This window comes from Symphalangus syndactylus, chromosome 21, assembly GCF_028878055.3.
Source record: "Symphalangus syndactylus isolate Jambi chromosome 21, NHGRI_mSymSyn1-v2.1_pri, whole genome shotgun sequence".
NCBI classification, from domain to species: Eukaryota; Metazoa; Chordata; class Mammalia; order Primates; family Hylobatidae; genus Symphalangus; species Symphalangus syndactylus.
Window position 1 is genome coordinate 24,321,620 of NC_072443.2, and position 20,099 is coordinate 24,341,718.

The 20,099-nt window shown below is 41.4% G+C and overlaps 2 protein-coding genes across 4 annotated transcripts in view; both read left to right on the forward strand.

Annotated features, from left to right (window-relative positions):
• LNP1 (leukemia NUP98 fusion partner 1) overlaps positions 1-5,515 on the forward strand; it is a 55,670-nt gene extending 50,155 nt beyond the window's left edge. For all 3 annotated transcript variants that reach the window (XM_055259089.2, XM_055259086.2, XM_055259088.2), the window contains 2 exons: positions 850-1,137; positions 4,973-5,515. In XM_055259089.2, coding sequence (XP_055115064.2) covers positions 850-1,137; positions 4,973-5,122 — 438 coding nt within the window. In that variant the 3' untranslated portion in view covers positions 5,123-5,515. The remainder of the gene's footprint in view (positions 1-849; positions 1,138-4,972) is intronic.
• A 10,125-nt stretch (positions 5,516-15,640) lies between these two features.
• Positions 15,641-20,099, forward strand: part of TMEM45A (transmembrane protein 45A) — a 113,927-nt gene continuing 109,468 nt past the window's right edge. Inside the window, exon 1 of the mRNA XM_063630020.1 lies at positions 15,641-15,880. The gene's annotated coding sequence lies outside the window, so the exon portion shown is untranslated. The remainder of the gene's footprint in view (positions 15,881-20,099) is intronic.

A 20,099-nucleotide genomic window follows, 5' to 3' on the forward strand; every position in this document is an offset into this window, starting at 1 on the left:
TGGAAGCAAGTAAATCTCCAAAAAAAAGAAAAAAGAAAAAAGAGAGGATTTGTACAGCAAAATAAACTTTAGATGTTGACCAAATTTTGGGAGATCAGGGACTCTCTGGAGGGGGTGGTCTCAGACCTCGGCAAATTGTCCTATTGGTTTGAGCCATACAGTTAGCTTATGCGGGTACCAAGCACCAATGGGAGATTTGTCAAAGGTCAGGGGCATCTCCACTCAGAATCCCTTCATGGTTGCCAAAATGTGAACCCCCAAAATTTGAGGCAGGTCTCAGTTAATCTAGAAAGTTTATTTTGCCAAGGCTGAGAATTCATGCCCCTGACACAGCCTCAGGAGGTCCTGATGACGTGCCAAAGGTAGTCAGAGCACAGTTTGGTTTTATACATTCTAGGGAGACATGAGACATCAATCAACATATGCAAAATGAGCATTGGTTCGATTTGAAAAGGCAGGACAACTCAGAGCAAAGGTGGGAAAACCCAAAGTGGGCAGGGGGCTTCCAGGTCATGGGTAGATAAGAGACAAATGGTTACATTCTTTTGAGTTTCTGATTAGCCTTTCCAAAGGAGGCAATCAGGTCTGTGTCTCAATGCATGAGATAAATGAGTGAGCAGAGGGGTGACTTTGAAAGAATAGGAGGCAGGTTGGCCCTAAGTGGTTCCCAGCTTGACTTTTCCCTTTAGCTTAGTGATTTGGGGACCCCAAGTTTTATTTTCCTTTCACAAAGATAATATATCAATTCAACATGAGATTCATTTAGTTAGTAGTTTATAAACATTCTGCCTCTGTGCTAACATTGCACAGTCCTTTTATATTGTAAATTTTTTCATTCTGTATTCTCAGCTTCCTGTGCTTCCCAGAATTCCATCATCTGACCGCCATCCTAGAAGGCATTCTCATGAGGACCAGGAATTCCGATGCCGATCATCTGACCGTCTTCCTAGAAGGCATTCTCATGAGGACGAAGAATTTCGATGCCGTAGCCACGTGCGTGATTACAGAAAATACTCAGAGGATGGGTCATTCAAGGAGCCACTGGAATCAAAAGGAAGATCCCATTCCAAAATTGAGAAATTTTCAGAGTCCTTTGAACAGCAACTGTGCTTTAGAACCAAACGTTCTGCCTCTTTGGTATGTAACAGAGCTGCTGAGTATTTAAGCCACTTTAAAAAGGGAAACCCAAAGGTTTTGTCCTCTTTAAGATTGAGGGGAACAAATCTAACTTCTTCATTTACAGCTTGGTAATAAGATCTTTGAAAAATGACATTCAGTTTAACATAACCCAGAATGAATTTTTAAAAATTATTTATAATTGAAGACATCTGGTATAGGAAGAGTTCCCAGAACATTTTTGTTACCAAAGTCTTCTAGTTTTTCTTTCTTTTTTTTTTTTTTTTTTTTTTTTTTTTGAGATAGGGTCTCACTGTGGTGCCCAGGCTGGAGTGCAGTAGCCTGATCATGGCTCACTGCAGCCTCGAACTCCTGGTCTCACATGTTCCTCCCACCTCAGCCTCTTGAGTAGCTGGGACTACAGGCATGTGCCACCATGCCCGACTAAATTTTAAACTTTTTTTTTGTAGAGACAGGGTCTTGTTATGTTGCCCAGACTGGTTTCAAACTTCTGGGCTCAAGCAATGCTCCTGTCTTGGGGTCCCAAAGTGCTAGGATTCCAGGTGTGAGCCACCACACCCAGCCTCCTAGTTTCTTGAGCCTGCTTTCATCAACCTTATTATAAATAATTGTAACTCATTCCCCTTTTACAATGTGGAAAAACAAACCTGCCCCATGGCTTCTCTCCTTTCATATTTAATCCTCTAGCAAATAGTCTATGATGGTGTTTTGTTCTCCTATACTTAAAAAACACAAGAACGACCAAACACCGTCTAGTAAGTATCCAGGAATAGGAGTGGGCTAGGTGCTCATGGTGACGTCATGGGAGTCAAAGTAAAGCAAAAGGAAGAGACAGACATGAAATAGGGGGAAGAATAGAAACTCCACTGGTGATGCTAAACTTGATACATAAAGTAATAAACTGAAGATCAATTAATGTGGGGGTAGTTTCAACTCTGCAGCATGCTCACTGACTGACCTTGAGCAAAATGCTTCTTTTTTGTAGGTCTTTAGTTTTTCGTTTTATTTTGCAAAACAGGAATAATAATGGGTTGCTGCCATGTAGTAGACAAAACAAATAATTGCACCTAAGTGTAATGACTTCTGGTTCTGGAGCTAGACTCTGTGAGTCCACTGGTGAAGATACTTGGGTGCTTCGTATTTCATTGTCCACCTGAGCACAGTGCTCTCTACCTAGCAGATTGGCTGTTGGGACTGTCACTATGCATCTTTGCCTTTCAGGTGACACCTCGCTTTTGCTCAGAGTGACCCTGTATCCATATGGTTTCCCTTCAGTAGGCTGCTTTCTCCACCTGATCATAAGAGGAACAAGGAAGGGAGAATAGTGAACAGCTGTCATTTTACTGTATCTAAACCTTATTATCAAGAATTCCTGTAATCCCAGCACTTTGGAAGGTTGAGGCCAGGGGATCGCTTGAGGCCAGGAATTTGAGACCAGCCTGGGCAACATAGTGAAATCCTGTCTCTACGAAAATTAAAAAAAAAAAAAAAAAATTACCAGGCATGGTGGCCTGCACCTGTATTCCTCACTGCTTGGGAGGCTGAGGTGGGAGGATCTCTTGTGCTCGAGTTTGAGACTGCTGTCAGCTATGATTGGACCCATTGTACTCCAGCCTGGGCAACGGAGCAAGACTCTCAAAAAAAAAAAAAAAAGAATTCCTGTTTTGTCTTTTTAAAAAAATACTGTTTGTTTTCATATTGTCTCAGGCTTAGAGAAATGTTGCAAGAATAGGACAAAGAATTCCCTTATACCCTTCACCTAGATTACCTTGAAATGTTAACATGTCCCTATTTGCCTGCACCATCTCTCCTCTTCCCATCTGCAAACACAGGCATGAGAACATTCCCTGACATAAACACAATACAATAATTAAACTCATATAATAAATTAATACTGATATAATACTTTTATCTCTAATCCATAAAACTTATTTATATTTTTCTGCCAGTTCTCCCAATAATATTCTTTATAGTGAAACTTGAAATCATGTGTTGCTACCAAGGTTCATGTCCCTGTGCTCTATTTTACCCTGGAGCACTTTCTCAGTCTTTCCTTGTCTTTCACGACATTAGCTAATATTATTATTATAAGCCCTAAAAGTGTATAAAGTCATTTTGCTTAAAAAGATATTCATCATATTATCTCTAAAATACAAAATATGCTTGTTGCATTCATTTTCCATGTTCTTCCTTTTGAGTTCCAACATACTTAGGGAAGCATTTTCTACTTTTTAAACTCAAAAACTCTTTTTCACAGTTATATGTAATAACTAGAAATCTGTTAGGAATTTATAAAATTATTTTAATATTTGCACGTTAGATAATAACTAATTGTAAATTGAATATTTTATTTTATATCAGTTTTTAGTGAGTACATTATAAAATCTTAATGCAAAATTAGAAATTCCAAACATATACAGATACACTTCAACTTTTCCCTGTTTGATAATCTACACACTTTCCTAAGGCTAACTACATTAGAAAGTGTTCTTTTTCAGCAAATTTAAAAATGATTTATATCGTCTTTTGTTTGGGGACCAAATGTATACTAATACCTAGATTTAAATTTTACATATTTTGACATAAAAAAGAACCAGAAACTGTTTCTGTGTCCTGATCATGACCAACAATGTTAAATTCTTTCATTTTGATATTTAAAAATTCACTTGGCTTCTTTTGATAATTTTCACATTTAGCATCTAAGAGATGTGATAAAATGTATTTCAGGGCATTATTTACAAGCATTTCTCAGATAGTCTTTAATCATCACTCTATTTTCTCTTTCTTATACCATTTTGATAAGAGATCTTCATGACTGCATTAACATTGTAGAGCGGCTGACACCACTGTGTGAAACAGATACCTCAATAACTCTCAACTAACATGACTGAGCAAGCATGACCTTGCTCACGTGACCACCACTCACCACTGCTTAACTTCACCTGATAAACACTCAGGGGTTTCCCAACATTTCTAGTTCAAATAGGAGAGGAGTAATGATTTTGCTTCTTTATTTTTGAAAATAGAAGGATAAATAGATACGGTGGCCACATTTATCAATGCCATTGTTTTGATAATTCCTTTGAAAGGCACCCTCTGGCCATACAAACTAAAGAAGCAACCACCCCCACCCTCCAGTAGGTCCCTCCCTATCACTCTGTTTACAGTTATCATTGCACTTATCACTATTGATTATTTTTTCATTTCCTTTTAGGTTTATTGCTGACTGTCTGTATCCCTCCATCTAGGTGTAATATCTAGGAAGTAGGTCTGTTTAGTGTTATATCTCCTGATCCGACAACAACAGTTTATGTTCAATTAATCAGTGAATAATGTGGAATCCTGGGGACACATGTTGGGGGTTGTAAATCTGGTTGGGTGTCATTCCTTAACACTTCATTCTTCCCATAGTCCTCACATTAAAATTTAGTTCAAACTCTACTATTAATGTAATTTAAGGGAGTGAACACAGAAAGCTAAGAATCATTCCATGTGTGATCTCATTTGCCACTATCCATTTCAAAAAGCACCAGGGGACTATTAATTTCATTATGCCATGAAATCACACCCCTCAGTATGTTCAGAGGCAAAGAGTCACAGGCATGTGCAGGTTGTACTTCCTTCCCAGACCATCTGCTGATGTCCAACCCCCTCTATTCTTTGTGACCAAAACCTTTAGCAACATCCTTAGGTTTATGCTAATTTATTTCTAGAAACCAAGAGGTGGAAGTCTGCTAAACCATCAGGGCTTTCTTCGTGTCTGATTATTAAGAGAAATGTGGAGTGTTGTCAGCTGCTTGTGCATTTTTACATGTTTCTGATCTTTCCCTTTCAGGGACCTCAAAGCAGAAAGGAGAGAAATGAAAGAGAATGCCTGAGGATGGAGATAAAATCCCGAAAGAAAGTAGAGGAAGAAAGGAGCTCTAGGAAAGAAGAACATGGAGAAGCACACATGGCTCCCCTGTTTGAAAAAGGGCCTGAATAATACTCTGCTTCCGCCTCATGACATCAGATGCTACTGTTTTGGTTTTTTTCTTTGAGCCCTAATTCACCATTTCAGGATGTGGATGGGGGCGGGGCTGGGGGTAAAAACAGCTATAAAAAGCAACTGCAGATGCTGAGTGACTGCAGTGGGCAGGGTATGTAGCTGCTCCAAGATGACTTGCATCATACCCCAATTACTGCTGGCATCTTAGTTGAGAGTATAATCTGCTTGGTTGCCTTTTTATGGGAATAAAGAGAATAAAAGGTATTTTAATAGAATAAAGAAAAATTTGAAAATGTAATGGAAGGTATTTAAAGAGCCACCCACATAGCTTCACCAACCCTTCTTACACATCAACTCATAAATCATCTTAAATAAAAGTCATTGGTATGACTCTTGAGTTTACTTTCTTATCAGAAGTAATTATGTAAGTATGTCTAATGGCCATCATTTAAGGAGAACTGGTAATTAACATGCCAAGTACTATGCTGGATGCTTTAATGCATTACCTAAAATAAGCTTCAGCACTCTGAGGTGGGACCTTGTATTAGTCAGGATTCTCCTGAGAGAAAGAACCAATAGGATAGAGATAAAGGTAGATTGATAGAGATAGAGATAAATAGGGATGGAGATATATGAGAGGTGATTTATTAGGGGAATTGGCTAACATGATTATGGAGGCAGAGAAATCCCAACATAAACTGTCTCCAAGCTGGAGAACCAAGGAAGCTGGTAGTGTGGCTCAGTTCAAGTTCAAAGGCCTCAGAACCAGGGAAGCCAGTAGGGTAGCTTAGTCCAAGTTTGAAAGCCTCGGAAACAGGGAAGCTGATTATATAACTTTCAGTCCTAGGTTGAAGGTAGGGTAGGGGAGAGTCACTGGTGCAAGTCCCTGACTCCGAAGGCCACAAAGAACCTGCAGTTCTAATATCCAAGGAAGGAAAAAAGGGCATCCTAGCTTTCAGGGAGATGGAGAGAGAGAGAGAGACAGACAGAAAATTATCCTTTCCTCTGCCTTTTTCATCTATCCAGGTCTTCAGCCAATTGGATGGTGCCTGCCCACATTGGGTGAGGGTGGATCTTCCTTATTCAGTCCACTGACTCAAATGCCAATCTCTTCCAGAATCACTTTAACAGACACATCTGTGCAGACAGAAATAATGCTTTACCAGCTGTCTGGGTGCCCCTTAATCCAGTCAAGCTGGCACCTAACATTAACCATCACAGACCTATTTTTTTCTTCACTTTCTAGATGAGGAAACAAAGTTTAGAGAGTTCTGTAGCTTGTTGGTGTGGTGGCGGAGTTAGGGCTAGAGCCCAGTTCATTCCGATGCCGGAGCTTATGGTCCTAATGTGAGGCAGGATGTTCATTTTCCTCTAGTAGCAGGTTCTGAGATAGTCTGTGTGTGATGTGCATGTGAATGAGTGGATGTGAGTGAGAATAGCAGGAGTGAGGGTAGGTTGCAGTTTTGATTACATGGGTGAAGACTGATTCTCTGAGGTCAGCTTTATGCACTGGATTTTAACTTTGTGGAACCATACTCTGTCACTAATTGTTTTCCCCTGAAAGCAAAGATACTGGAGTTCTCTAATGCTCTCTCTATTTATTCCTCATCTGTCTTAGACCTTCAAATGCCCAAGGGCAGCTTACCCGTTTTGTGAAGAGGAAAATCCCCCAAAAGTACTACTCATAACTAATACTGTAATTGATTGCTTATGCAAGCATTGACTTTGACTTAGCAGAAATAAAAAGGAAAAGGGGAGTGTTAGTTTGTTCTCACACTGCTATGAAGAACTGCCCCAGACTGGGTAACTTATAAAGAAAAGAGGTTTAATTGACTCACGGTTCTGCATGGCTAGGAAGGCCTCAGAAAACTTACAATCATGGCGGAAGGTGAAGGGGAAGCAAAGATCTTCTTCACATGGTATTAGGAAAGAGAGAGCTAGCAAGAGCAGGAAAAACTGCCTTATAAAACCATCAGATCTCATGAGAATTTATTATCATAAGAACAGCATGGCGAAAACCACCCCCATGATCCTCCCACCTGGTTCCTCCCTTGACAAAGATTATGAGGTTTACAATTCAAGACGAGATTTGAGTGGGGACACAGGCAAACCATATCATTCCATCCCTGGCCCCTCCCAGATCTCATGTCCTCACGTTTCAAAACACAATTATGCTTTCCCAACAGTCAAAGTCCTAATTCATCCCAGCATTAAACCCAAATGTCCAAGTCCAAAGTTTCATCCAAGACAAGGCAAGTCCCTTCTACCTATGAACCGGTAAAATCAAAAGCAAGTTAGTTATTTCCAAGACACAATGAGGGTACAGGCATTGGGTAAATGCTCCCATTCCAAATGGGAGAAATTGGCCAAAACAAAGGGGCTACAGGTCCCATACAAGTCCAAAATTCAGTGGGGCAGTCATTAAATCTAAAAGCCCCAAAACAATCTCCTTTGACTCCATGTCTTACATTCAGGGCACACTGATGCAAAGGGTAGGCTCCCATGGCCTTGGGCAGCTCCATACCTGTGGCTCTGTAGCCCGTCTGCCCAGCCCCCCAATACACCAGCTGCTTTCATGGCTAGTGTTGAGTGTCTGCAGCTTTTCCAGGTGCACAGTGCAAGCTGTCAGTGTATCTACCATTCTGGGGTCTGGAGGACAGTGGCCCTCTTCTCACAGCTCCACTAGGCAGTGCCCCAGTAGGGATTCTTTGTGGGAGCTCCACCCCACATTTCCCTTCCGCACTGCCCTAGCAGAGGTTCACCATGAGGGCTCTGCCCCTGCAGCACACCTCTGCCTGCACATCCAGGTGTTTCCATACATCTTCTGAAATCTAGGCAGAGGTTCCCAAACCTCATTTCTTGTCTTCTGTGCACCTGCAGAACAAACACCACATAGAAGCTGTCAAGACTTGGGGCTTGCACCTTCTGAAGCAACAGCCTGAGCTGACCTTGGTCCCTTTTAGCCACAGCTATAGCGGCTGGGATGCAGGGCACCAAATCCAAGGCTGCACACAGCAGGGGACCCCTGGACTTGGCCCAGGAAACCATTTTTCCCTCCTAGGCCCCTGGGTCTGTGATGGGAGGGGTTGCTGTGAAAGTCTCTGACATGCCCTGGAGACATTTTCCCCATTGTCTTGGTAAGTAACATTCAGCTCCTTGTTACTTGTGCAAATTTCTCTAGCCAGTTTGAGTTTCTCCCCAGAAAATGGATTTTTCTTTTTTACCATATCGTCAGGCTGCACATTTTCCAAACTTTTATGCTCTGCTTCCCTTTTAAACATAAGTTCCAATTTCAGATAATGTCTCTCAACTTCAAAGTTCCACAGATCTCTAGGGCAAGGGCAGAATGCCACCAGTTGCTCTGCTGAAGCATAGCAAGAGTGACCTTTGCTCCAGTTTCCAAAAAGTTCTGCATCTCCATCTGAGACCATCTCAGCCTGGACTTCATTGTCTACACTGCTATCAGCATTTTGGTCAAAACCATTTGACAAGTCTCTAGGAAGTTCCAAACTTTCCCACATTTTCCTGTCTTCTGAGCCCTCCAAACTGATCCAACCTCTGCCTGTTACCCAGTTTCAAAGTCACTTCCACATTTTCTGGTACCTCTATTGCAGTACCTCACTCTCTGCAGTACCAATTTCCTATATTCATCCATTCTCACACTGCTATAAAGAGCTGCCCAAGGCCAGATGCAGTGGCTGATGACTGTAATCCCAGCACTTTGGGAGCCTGAGGCAGATGGATCACTGAGGTCAGGAGTTCAAGACCAGCTTGGCCAACACAGTGAAACTCTATCTCTAATAAAAATACAAAAAATTAGCCAGTTGTGGTGGCAGGCACTCATAATCCCAGCTACTCGAGAGGTTGAGGCAGGAGAATTGCTTGATCCTGGGAGGCAGAGGTTTCAGTGAGCCGAGATTGTGCTACCGCACTCCAGCCTGGGTGACAGAGCGAGATTCCATCTCAACAACAACAACAAAAAAAGAACTGCCCAAGACTGGGTAATTTATAAAGAAAAGAAGTTTAAAAGAGGTTTAATCGACTCACAGTTGCACATGGCTGGGGAGCCTTCAAGAAACTTACAATCATGGCAGAAGGCGAAGGGGAAGCAAGGACCTTCTTCACATGACGGCAGGAAAGACAGCACTAGCAAGAGCAGGGAAAATTGCTTTATAAAACCATCAGATCTTGTGAGAATTCATTCACTATCATGAGAACGGCACTGGGGAAACTTTCCCCATGATCCAATCATCTTCCACTGTGCAAACACTGCTCATTGCAGCCTCAACCTCCTGGCTTCAAGTGATCCTCCCACCTTAGCTGCCCCAGTAGCTGGGACCACAGGCATACACCACCACAGACAGCTAATTAAAAAAAAAATTATTTGTAAGGTGGGGGGGTTTCCCTATGTTGCCCAGGCTGTTCTGAAACTCCTGGGCTCAAGAGATCTTCCTGCTTTGGCCTCCCCAAAGTGCTGGGATTACAGGTGTGAGCCCCCCACGCCTAACAGAACAAAAATTTTAAATGTGTTTGTTTACCTTCTTGGAGATAAATATGGTTAATACCTTGGTGTGTGTACTTCCAGAATGCTATTTATGTGTATATGTGCATGTGAACATAAGTGCACATCAAACACTTTTTCAGTCATAATCTCATTTCAGTTAAGAATGTATCATTAACATCTCTTTAATCAATAAAATTGTTTATTACAGAATTTTAAATGGTCTGTAAGTGGAGTCAAGTCACTTTTTTTTTTTTTTTTTGAGACGGAGTCTCGTTCTGTCGCCCAGGCTGGAGTGCAATGGCGCGATCTCGGCTCACTGCAAGCTCCGCCTCTGGGTTCACCCCATTCTCCTGCCTCAGCCTCCCTAGTAGCTGGGACTACAGGCTCCCACCACCACGCGCAGCTAATTTCTTTTTTTTTTTTTTCTTTTTTTTCTTTTTTATTTATTTATTATACTTTAGGGTTTTAGGGTACATGTGCACAATGTGCAGGTTTGTTACATATGTATCCATGTGCCATGTTGATTTCCTGCACCCATTAACTCGTCATTTAGCATTAGGTGTATCTCCTAATGCTGTCCCTCCCCCCTCCCCCCACCCCACAACAGTCCCCGGAGTGTGATGTTCCCCTTCCTGTGTCCATGAGTTCTCATTGTTCAATTCCCACCTATGAGTGAGAACATGCGGTGTTTGGTTTTTTGTCCTTGCGATAGTTTACTGAGAATGATGTTTTCCAGTTTCATCCATGTCCCTACAAAGGACACGAACTCATCATTTTTTATGGCTGCATAGTATTCCATGGTGTATATGTGCCACATTTTCTTAATCCAGTCTATCGTTGTTGGACATTTGGGTTGGTTCCAACTCTTTGCTATTGTGAATAGTGCCGCAATAAACATACGTGTGCATGTGTCTTTATAGCAGCATGATTTATAGTCCTTTGGGTATATACCCAGTAATGGGATGGCTGGGTCAAATGGTATTTCTAGTTCGAGATCCCTGAGGAATCGCCACACTGACTTCCACAATGGTTGAACTAGTTTACAGTCCCACCAACAGTGTAAAAGTGTTCCTAGTTCTCCACATCCTCTCCAGCACCTGTTGTTTCCTGATTTTTTAATGATGGCCATTCTAACTGGTGTGAGATGGTATCTCACTGTGGTTTTGATTTGCATTTCTCTGATGGCCAGTGATGATGAGCATTTCTTCATGTGTTTTTTTGCTGCATAAATGTCTTCTTTTGAGAAGTGTCTGTTCATGTCCTCTGCCCACTTTTTGATGGGGTTGTTTGTTTTTTTCTTGTAAATTTGTTTGAGTTCATTGTAGATTCTGGATATTAGCCCTTTGTCAGATGAGTAGGTTGCAAAAATTTTCTCCCATTGTGTAGGTTGCCTGTTCACTCTGATGATAGTTTCTTTTGCTGTGCAGAAGCTCTTTAGTTTAATGAGATCCCATTTGTCGATTTTGGCTTTTGTTGCCATTGCTTTTGGTGTTTTAGACATGAAGTCCTTGCCCACGCCTATGTTCTGAATGGTATTGCCTAGGTTTTCTTGTAGGATTTTAATGGTTTTAGGTCTAACATATAAGTCTTTAATCCATCTTGAATTAATTTTTGTATAAGGTGTAAGGAAGGGATCCAGTTGCAGCTTTCTACATATGGCCAGCCAGTTTTCCCAGCACCATTTATTAAATAGGGAATCCTTTCCCCATTGCTTGTTTTTGTCAGGTTTGTCAAAGATCAGATAGTTGAAGCTATGCGGCATCATTTCTGAGGGCTCTGTTCTGTTCCATTGATCTATGTCTCTGTTGTGGTACCAGTACCATGCTGTTTTGGTTACTGTAGCCTTGTAGTATAGTTTAAAGTCAGGTAGCGTGATGCCTCCAGCTTTGTTCTTTTGGCTTAGGATTGACTTGGCGATGTGGGCTCTTTTTTGGTTCCATATGAACTTTAAAGTAGTTTTTTCCCATTCTGTGAAGAAAGTCATTGGTAGCTTGATGGGGATGGCATTGAATCTATAAATTACCTTGGGCAGTATGGCCATTTTCACGATATTGATTCTTCCAACCCATGAGCATGGAATGTTCTTCCATTTGTTTGTATCCTCTTTTATTTCATTGAGCAGTGGTTTGTAGTTCTCCTTGAAGAGGTCCTTCACATCCCTTGTAAGTTGGATTCCTAGGTATTTTATTCTCTTTGAAGCAATTGTGAATGGGAGTTCACTCATGATTTGGCTCTCTGTTTGTCTGTTATTGGTGTACAAGAATGCTTGTGGTTTTTGTACATTAATTTTGTATCCTGAGACTTTGCTGAAGTTGCTAATCAGCTTAAGGAGATTTTGGGCTGAGACAATGGGGTTTTCTAGATATACAATCATGTCATCTGCAAACAGGGACAATTTGGCCTCCTCTTTTCCTAATTGAATACCCTTTATTTCCTTCTCCTGCCTGATTGCTCTAGCCAGAACTTCCAGCACTATGTTGAATAAGAGCGGTGAGAGAGGGCATCCTTGTCTTGTGCCAGTTTTCAGAGGGAATGCTTCCAGTTTTTGCCCATTCAGTATGATATTGGCTGTGGGTTTGTCGTAGACAGCTCTTATTATTTTGAGATAAGTCCCACCGATACCTAATTTATTGAGAGTTTTTAGCATGAAGGGTTGTTGAATTTTGTCAAAGGCCTTTTCTGCATCTATTGAGATAATCATGTGGTTTTTGTCTTTGGTTCTGTTTATATGCTGGATTACATTTATTGATTTGCGTATGTTGAACCCGCCTTGCATCCCAGGGATGAAGCCCACTTGATCATGGTGGATAAGCTTTTTGATGTGCTGCTGGATTCGGTTTGCCAGTATTTTATTGAGGATTTTTGCATCAATGTTCATCAAGGATATTGGTCTGAAATTCTCTTTTTTGGTTATGTCTCTGCCAGGTTTTGGTATCAGGACGATGCTGGCTTCATAAAATGTGTTAGGGAGGATTCCCTCTTTTTCTATCGATTGGAATAGTTTCAGAAGGAATGGTACCAGTTCCTCCTTGTACCTCTGGTAGAATTCAGCTGTGAATCCATCAGGTCCTGGACTCTTTTTGGTTGGTAAGCTATTGATTATTGCCACAATTTCAGAACCTGTTATTGGTCTATTCAGAGATTCAACTTCTTCCTGGTTTAGTCTTGGGAGGGTGTATTTGTCGAGGAATTTATCCATTTCTTCTAGATTTTCTAGTTTATTTGCATAGAGGTGTTTGTAGTATTCTCTGATGGTAGATTGTATTTCTGTGGGATCGGTGGTGATATCCCCTTTTTCGTTTTTTATTGCATCTATTTGATTCTTCTCTCTTTTCTTCTTTATTAGTCTTGCTAGTGGTCCATCAATTTTGTTGATCTTTTCAAAAAACCAGCTCCTGCATTCATTAATTTTTTGAAGGGTTTTTTGTGTCTCTATTTCCTTCAGTTCTGCTCTGATTTTAGTTATTTCTAGCCTTCTGCTAGCTTTTGAATGTGTTTGCTCTTGCTTTTCTAGTTCTTTTAATTGTGATGTTAGGGTGTCAATTTTTGATCTCTCCTGCTTTCTCTTGTGGGCATTTAGTGCTATAAATTTCCCTCTACACACTGCTTTGGATGTGTCCCAGAGATTCTGGTATGTAGTGTCTTTGTTCTCGTTGGTTTCAAAGAACATCTTTATTTCTGCCTTCATTTCATTATGTACCCAATAGTCATTCAGGAGCAGGTTGTTCAGTTTCCATGTAGTTGAGCAGTTTTGAGTGAGTTTCTTAATCCTGAGTTCTAGTTTGACTGCACTGTGGTCTGAGAGACAGTTTGTTATAATTTCTGTTCTTTTACATTTGCTGAGGAGAGCTTTACTTCCAACTATGTGGTCAATTTTGGAATAGGTGTGGTGTGGTGCTGAAAAAAATGTATATTCTGTTGACTTGGGGTGGAGAGTTCTGTAGATGTCTATTAGGTCCACTTTATGTAGAGCTGAGTTCAATTCCTGGATATCCTTGTTAACTTTCTGTCTCGTTGATCTGTCTAAAGCTGACAGTGGGGTGTTAAAATCTCCCATTATTATTGTGTGGGAGTTTAAGTCCCTTTGTAGGTTGCTGAGGACTTGCTTTATGAATCTGGGTGCTCCTGTGTTGGGTGCATATATATTTAGGATAGTTAGCTCTTCTTGTTGAGTTGATCCCTTTACCATTATGTAATGGCCTTCTTTGTCTCTTTTGATCTTTGTTGGTTTAAAGTCTATTTTATCAGAGACTAGGATTGCAACCCCTGCCTTTTTTTGATTTCCAGTTGCTTGATAGATCTTCCTCCATCCCTTTATTTTGAGTCTATGTGTGTCTCTGCACGTGAGATGGGTTTCCTGAATACAGCACACTGATGGGTCCTGACTCCTTATCCAGTTTGCCAGTCTGTGTCTTTTGATTGGAGCATTTAGCCCATTTACATTTAACGTTAATATTGTTATGTGTGAATCTGATCCTGTCATTATGATGTTAGTTGGTTATTTTGCTCATTAGTTGCTATAGTTTCTTCCTAGCCTCAATGGTCTTTACAATTTGGCATGTTTTTGCAGTGGCTGGTACCGGTTGTTCCTTTCCATGTTTAGTGCTTCCTTCAGGAGCTCTTTTAGGGCAGGCCTGGTGGTGACAAAATCACTCAGCATTTGCTTGTCTGTAAAGTATTTTATTTCTCCTTCACTTATGAAGCTTAATTTGGCGGGATAGGACATTCTGGGTTGAAAATTCTTTTCTTTAAGAATGTTGAATATCGGCCCCCACTCTCTTCTGGCTTGTAGAGTTTCTGCTGAGAGATCAGCTGTTAGTCTGATGGGCTTCCCTTTGTGGGTAACCCGACCTTTCTCTCTGGCTGCCCTTAACATTTTTTCCTTCATTTCAACTTTGGTGAATCTGATAATTATGTGTCTTGGAGGTGCCCTTCTCGAGGAGTATCTTTGTGGCGTTCTCTGTATTTCCTGAATCTGAATGCTGGCCTGCCTTGCTAGATTGGGGAAGTTCTCCTGGATAATACCTTGCAGAGTGTTTTCCAACTTGGTTCCATTCTCCCCATCATTTTCAGGTACACCAATCAGATGTAGGTTTGGTCTTTTCACATAGTCCCAAATTTCTTGGAGGCTTTGTTCATTTCTTTTTATTCTTTTTTCTCTAAACTTCCCTTCTCTCTTCATTTCATTCATTTCATCTTCCATCAGCGATACCCTTTCTTCCAGTTGATCGCATCTGCTACTGAGGCTTCTGCAATCTTCACGTAGTTCTCGAAACTTGGCTTTCAGCTCCATCATCTCCTTTAAGCCCTTCTCTCCATTGGTTATTCTAGTTATCCATTCTTCTAATTTTTTTTCAAAGTTTTTAACTTCTTTGCTATTGTTTTGAATTTCCTCTCGTAGCTCAGAGTAGTTTGATCGTCTGAAGCCTTCTTCTCTCAACTCATCAAAGTCATCCTCCATCCAGCTTTGTTCCATTGCTCGTGAGCAACTGCATTCCTTTGGAGGAGGAGAGGTGCTCTGTTTTTTAGAGTTTCCAGTTTTTTTGTTCTGTTTTTTCCCCATCTTTGTGGTTTTATCTACTTTTTGTCTTTGATGATGGTGATGTACAGATGGGTTTTTGGTGTGGATGTCCTTTCTGTTTGTTAGTTTTCCTTCTACCAGACAGGACCCTCAGCTGCAGGTCTGTTGGAGTTTACTAGAGGTCCACTCCAGACCCTGTTTGGCTGAGTGTCAGCAGCAGTGGCTGCAGAACAGCGGATTTTCGTGAGACCACAAATTCAGCTGTCTGATAGTTCCTCTGAAAGTTTTGTCTCAGAGGAGTACCCGGTTGAATGAGGTGTCAGTCTGTCCCTACTGGGGGGGTGCCTCCCAGTTAGGCTGCTCAGGGGTGGGGGACCCACTTTAGGAGGCAGTCTGTCCGTTCTCAGATCTCCAGCTGCGTGCTGTGAGAACCACTACTCTCTTCAAAGCTGTCAGTCAGACAGGGACATTTAAGTCTGTGGAGGTTCTTGCTGAGTTTTTGTTTGTCTGTGCCCTGCCCCCAGAGGTGGAGCCTACAGAGGCAGGCAGGCCTCCTTGAGCTGTGGTGGGCTCCACCCAGTTCGAGCTTCCTGGCTGCTTTGTTTACCTAAGCAAGCCTGGGCAATGGCGGGCGCCCCTCCCCCAGCCTCGTTGCCGCCTTGCAGCTTGATCTGAGACTGCTGTGCTAGCAATCAGCGAGACTCCGTGGGCATAGGACCCTCCGAGCCAGGTGCGGGACACAATCTCCTAGTGAGCCGTTTTCCAGGCCCGTTGGAAAAGCGCAGTATTAGGATGGGACTGACCCGATATTCCAGGTGCCGTCTGTTTCCGCTTTCTTTGACTAGGAAAGGGAACTCCCTGACCCCTTGCGCTTCCCGAGTGAGGCAATGCCTCGCCCTGCTTCGGCTCGCGCACAGTGCGCTTCACCGACTGTCCTGCACCCACTGTTAGGCACTCCCTAGTGAGATGAAACCGGTACCTCAAGCAGAAATGCAGAAATCACCCGTCTTCTGTGTCGCTGGGGCTGGGAGCTGGAGACCGGAGCTGTTCCTATTCGGCCATCTTGGCTCCACCCTCCCAGCTAATTTCTTTATATTTTTTTTAGTAGAGACGGGGTTTCACCGTGTTAGCCAGGATGGTCTCAATCTCCTGACCTCGTGATCCGCCCACCTTAGTCTCCCAAAGTGCTGGGATTACAGGAGTGAGCCACCACGCCCGGCCCTCATTTCTATCATAAAAACTTTCCCTCATAACATACCAAGAGATACCATTCTTGATAGCCAATACTTAGCTATCTTCCTTTTCATAGAAAACTTCTTGAAGCGTTATCTACATTTCCCCTCAGTTTTGAGTCTGCTGCAATGTGACTTCTATCCTTACCCTTTATAGAAACCGTTCTCTTCAAAGTCACCCTTGAGCTCCTTACTGTCAAATTCTGTGAAAACATCTCTTGACTTTGCTTGTCTTTCTAGAAGCATCAGACATTGCTGATTACTCCCTGCCTCTTGAAGCCCCCTCTCTGGCTGGCTGTTGAGACTTATATTCTACTGGTTTTCCTTGTACCTCTCCGATCACTGCTGGTTGTCTTTGGTGCTTTGGTGAGAGATCTATATACCTTAAATACGGATTTTCTTCAGAGTTCTGCCTAAGCGTTTGCCTCAGTCACCTTATCCTCCCTGGGTAATCTCAAACACGTCCAGGCTATCCGCCACCTATGTGCTGATGGCTCCCAAATCTGTCCCTGTGGTGCAGACTCTCTCCTGAGCAGCACACTCATATATAAAAGCATCTCTTGGACATATTAGTTACAGGTTTCACAGACATCTCAAACTCATCTTTGTAAGTAAACTGTTCTTTCTTGCCCTGTCTGCTCTCCTTCTGCCCCTCTTTCTGTGTTCCCTATCTCAGTGACTGGTAGCATCATTTACCAGTTGCTCATGGAAGAACTTACCTGGGTTTGAAGCCACTTGTACTCCTCCTTTTCTCCCATTCTCCATCTGATTAATCATCAACTTGTGTCTATTTTGCCTCTAAATATCACTTGGTTCTACCCAATTCCCTCCATTCTCATTGCTACTACCTGATTTCAGGCACTTTATATCTTGCTTCATTTCTTACAATAGAAATAATATTTTAGATATATTTGGTTAAATCAAATATATTATGAAAATTAATTTTTATCTTTTTTCCCTTATATAAATGTAGTTACTAGGAAATTTAAAATGACATATATGTCTCATATTATATTTCTATTAGATAGCACTGATCTATACCTTGGCTAACTTTCAAACCTCTTTTTATATTACTAAAATTTTAGTTTTTAAGTTTAACTGAGCTTAAAATGTATTTAAATTTAATTAATCCAAGGTGCTATTTTGGGTTAATTGGCCTAATACTAGTTACAACATTTTAAGTAAATTTTGTTATACCTAAACTTTCTTCCATTCTTCCTTGTTTCCATCTGTCTTCTCTAAATAAAAGTGCCCTGTCTATTCATATTCTTTCTTGTGCTATAGTATAGCTCATGTAGGTTTCATTACGTAATGGAATGATTTCCTTACATGTCTGTCTTCCTCTTTATCCTGTGAACTCTTAGTGAGAGAAACCACATCTTAATCATCTTTCCATTCCCAAAATTCAATAGGCACCTATCACATAGTAGCATCTCAATGTATTGCTTCCATATGCACAGGTTCTACATCAACAGATTTGACCAATCACAGATCAAAAATATTCAAAAATATAACCAATAATAATAATCATACAATAATTAAAAACCATCCAAATAAAAACAATACAGTATAGCAACTTTTTGCATAGCATTTACATTGTGTTAGGCAGTATAAGTAATCTAGAGATTATTTAAAGTATGCAGGAGGATGTGAATAGGTTATATGCAAATACTATGTCATTTTATATAAGAGTCCTGAGCATCATCAGATTTTGGTATCTGTGAGGATCCTGGGCTAACCTCCTGTGCATACTGAGGGACGACCATATACAGTTTGAGGGTGCGACTCTAAACAAGGAGGACCCTAAAACTTGAATTAATTCTGCCTATTGTAGGCAAAACACTGTCATAGATTACTCTCTCACAATGAAAAATTGTATTTGTAGTTACTATTTTCCCTCCTAAAATGGAAACTTTTTTTGCTTATAAAAGTAATAGCTGACACACTTTCAAGTAATGCAGAAAACAGTATGACAGCCTCCCAGAAAAGCCAAGTGTTTTTATGACCTTCATACAGCTCATTATTACTGTCAAGACATTCTGGTTACTCTACTCTAGGGGGCAGACTTCAACCAGCATTTGGACAGGTAATGCTGGACTCAAGCCTCCGTGTTTGGCCAATGACAAAATCACTATCGTTACTTTTTTCTTTTCTTTCTTTCTTTCTTTTTTTTTCTTTCTTTTTCTTTTTTTTTTTAGAGTCTGTCGCCCAGCCTGGAGTACAGTGGTGTGATCATAGCTCACTGCAGCCTGGAGCTCCTGAGCTCAAATGATCCCTCCACTCAGCCTCCTGAAGGGCTGGGATTACAGGTGTAAGCATCAAATCTCTTGAAAACATCTTCACTATCACGAGAAAAACATGGGGGAAACTGCCCCCGTGATCCAATCACCTCCCACCGGTTCCCTCCCTCAACACGTGGGGATTACTATCTGAGATGAGATTTGAGTGGGGATTCAGAGCCAAACCACGTCAGATGGTAAACAAAAATCAAAGAAAAATATAGCATAATGTCATGAAGAATCAAAAACAGTTAGGAAATAGAGATAATGGGAATGCTTTTTAAGAGTGAGTTTCCAAAAAAGCCTGTCTGATGAGGTGGTATTTGAGCTGAGGTATGAATGAAATGAAGGAAAGGGATCTCAGGGAGCAGTGCAACAGTGTAAAGGCACTAAGGTAAGAGCTTGCTTGGCTTCTTTCAAAAATAGCAAGATATTCCTGGAAAGGAATGCATGATAGGTGTGCAATGGAAAACGAAGCTGGAAAATGCAAAGGGTGGATAATCTGTTACCTAGCTGGTTGTTATTCTAACTGTCATGGGAAGCTATTGGAAGGTTTTGAGTGAATCACATGGTGTGACAATTTCAGGGAGGGTTATATCACAGAGGCAATATTTCTATGCCAATTCAGATATATTACCATGCTGCTTTCCTAAAGTTCCGTCATTAGTCATTGTTAGCTCTGTGGCTAGAAGACAAAGAAGAGTTTCTTGAAGTGGGAAAAAATTATGGTACTCTCCTTCTAAGCTGAGAATACCCTCTTGGCAAACAGCATGGTGCATGAATAGGTTTGTTGAATGAGTGAAAGAAATAATGAATGAAACAACAGTGAAGGCATTTTTTTTTTTGAGACAAAGTCTCACTCTGTCATCTAGGCTGAAGTGCAGTGGTGCGATCTCCTCACTGCAACTTCTGCTTCCTGGGTTCAAGTGATTCTCCTGCCTCAGCCACCCTAATAGCTGGGATTACAGGTGTGCCCCACCATGCCTGGCTAATTTTTCTATTTTTGGTAGAGATGGGGTTTTGCCATGTTGGCCAGGCTGGTCTCGAACTCCTGGCCTCAAGTGATCAGCCCACCTTGTCCTCCCAAAGTGCTGGGATTACAGGTGTGAGCCACCGTGCCCAGCCAGCAAAGCCATTTCTTAAGTACTATGAACATCTTAAGACAGTTTCCTCTCTGCTTTGCTAATTCATGGATATTTACTAAAGGCTGCAGGTACTGCAATGTAATAGGTGGGGCACACCAAGATGAGTGAGACACAGTCCTTGCCTTCAAGGAACTTCAATTTTAGTTGGAAAAATAGACATATACACAAAACAGAATGCTTATATTGAGATTTTGGCTGAGGCATCAAGATATACAGCTGTCCTTCAATATCCATAGGGGATTGATTCCAGGACCCCCTGTGGATACCAAAATCCATGGATGCTCAAGTTTCTT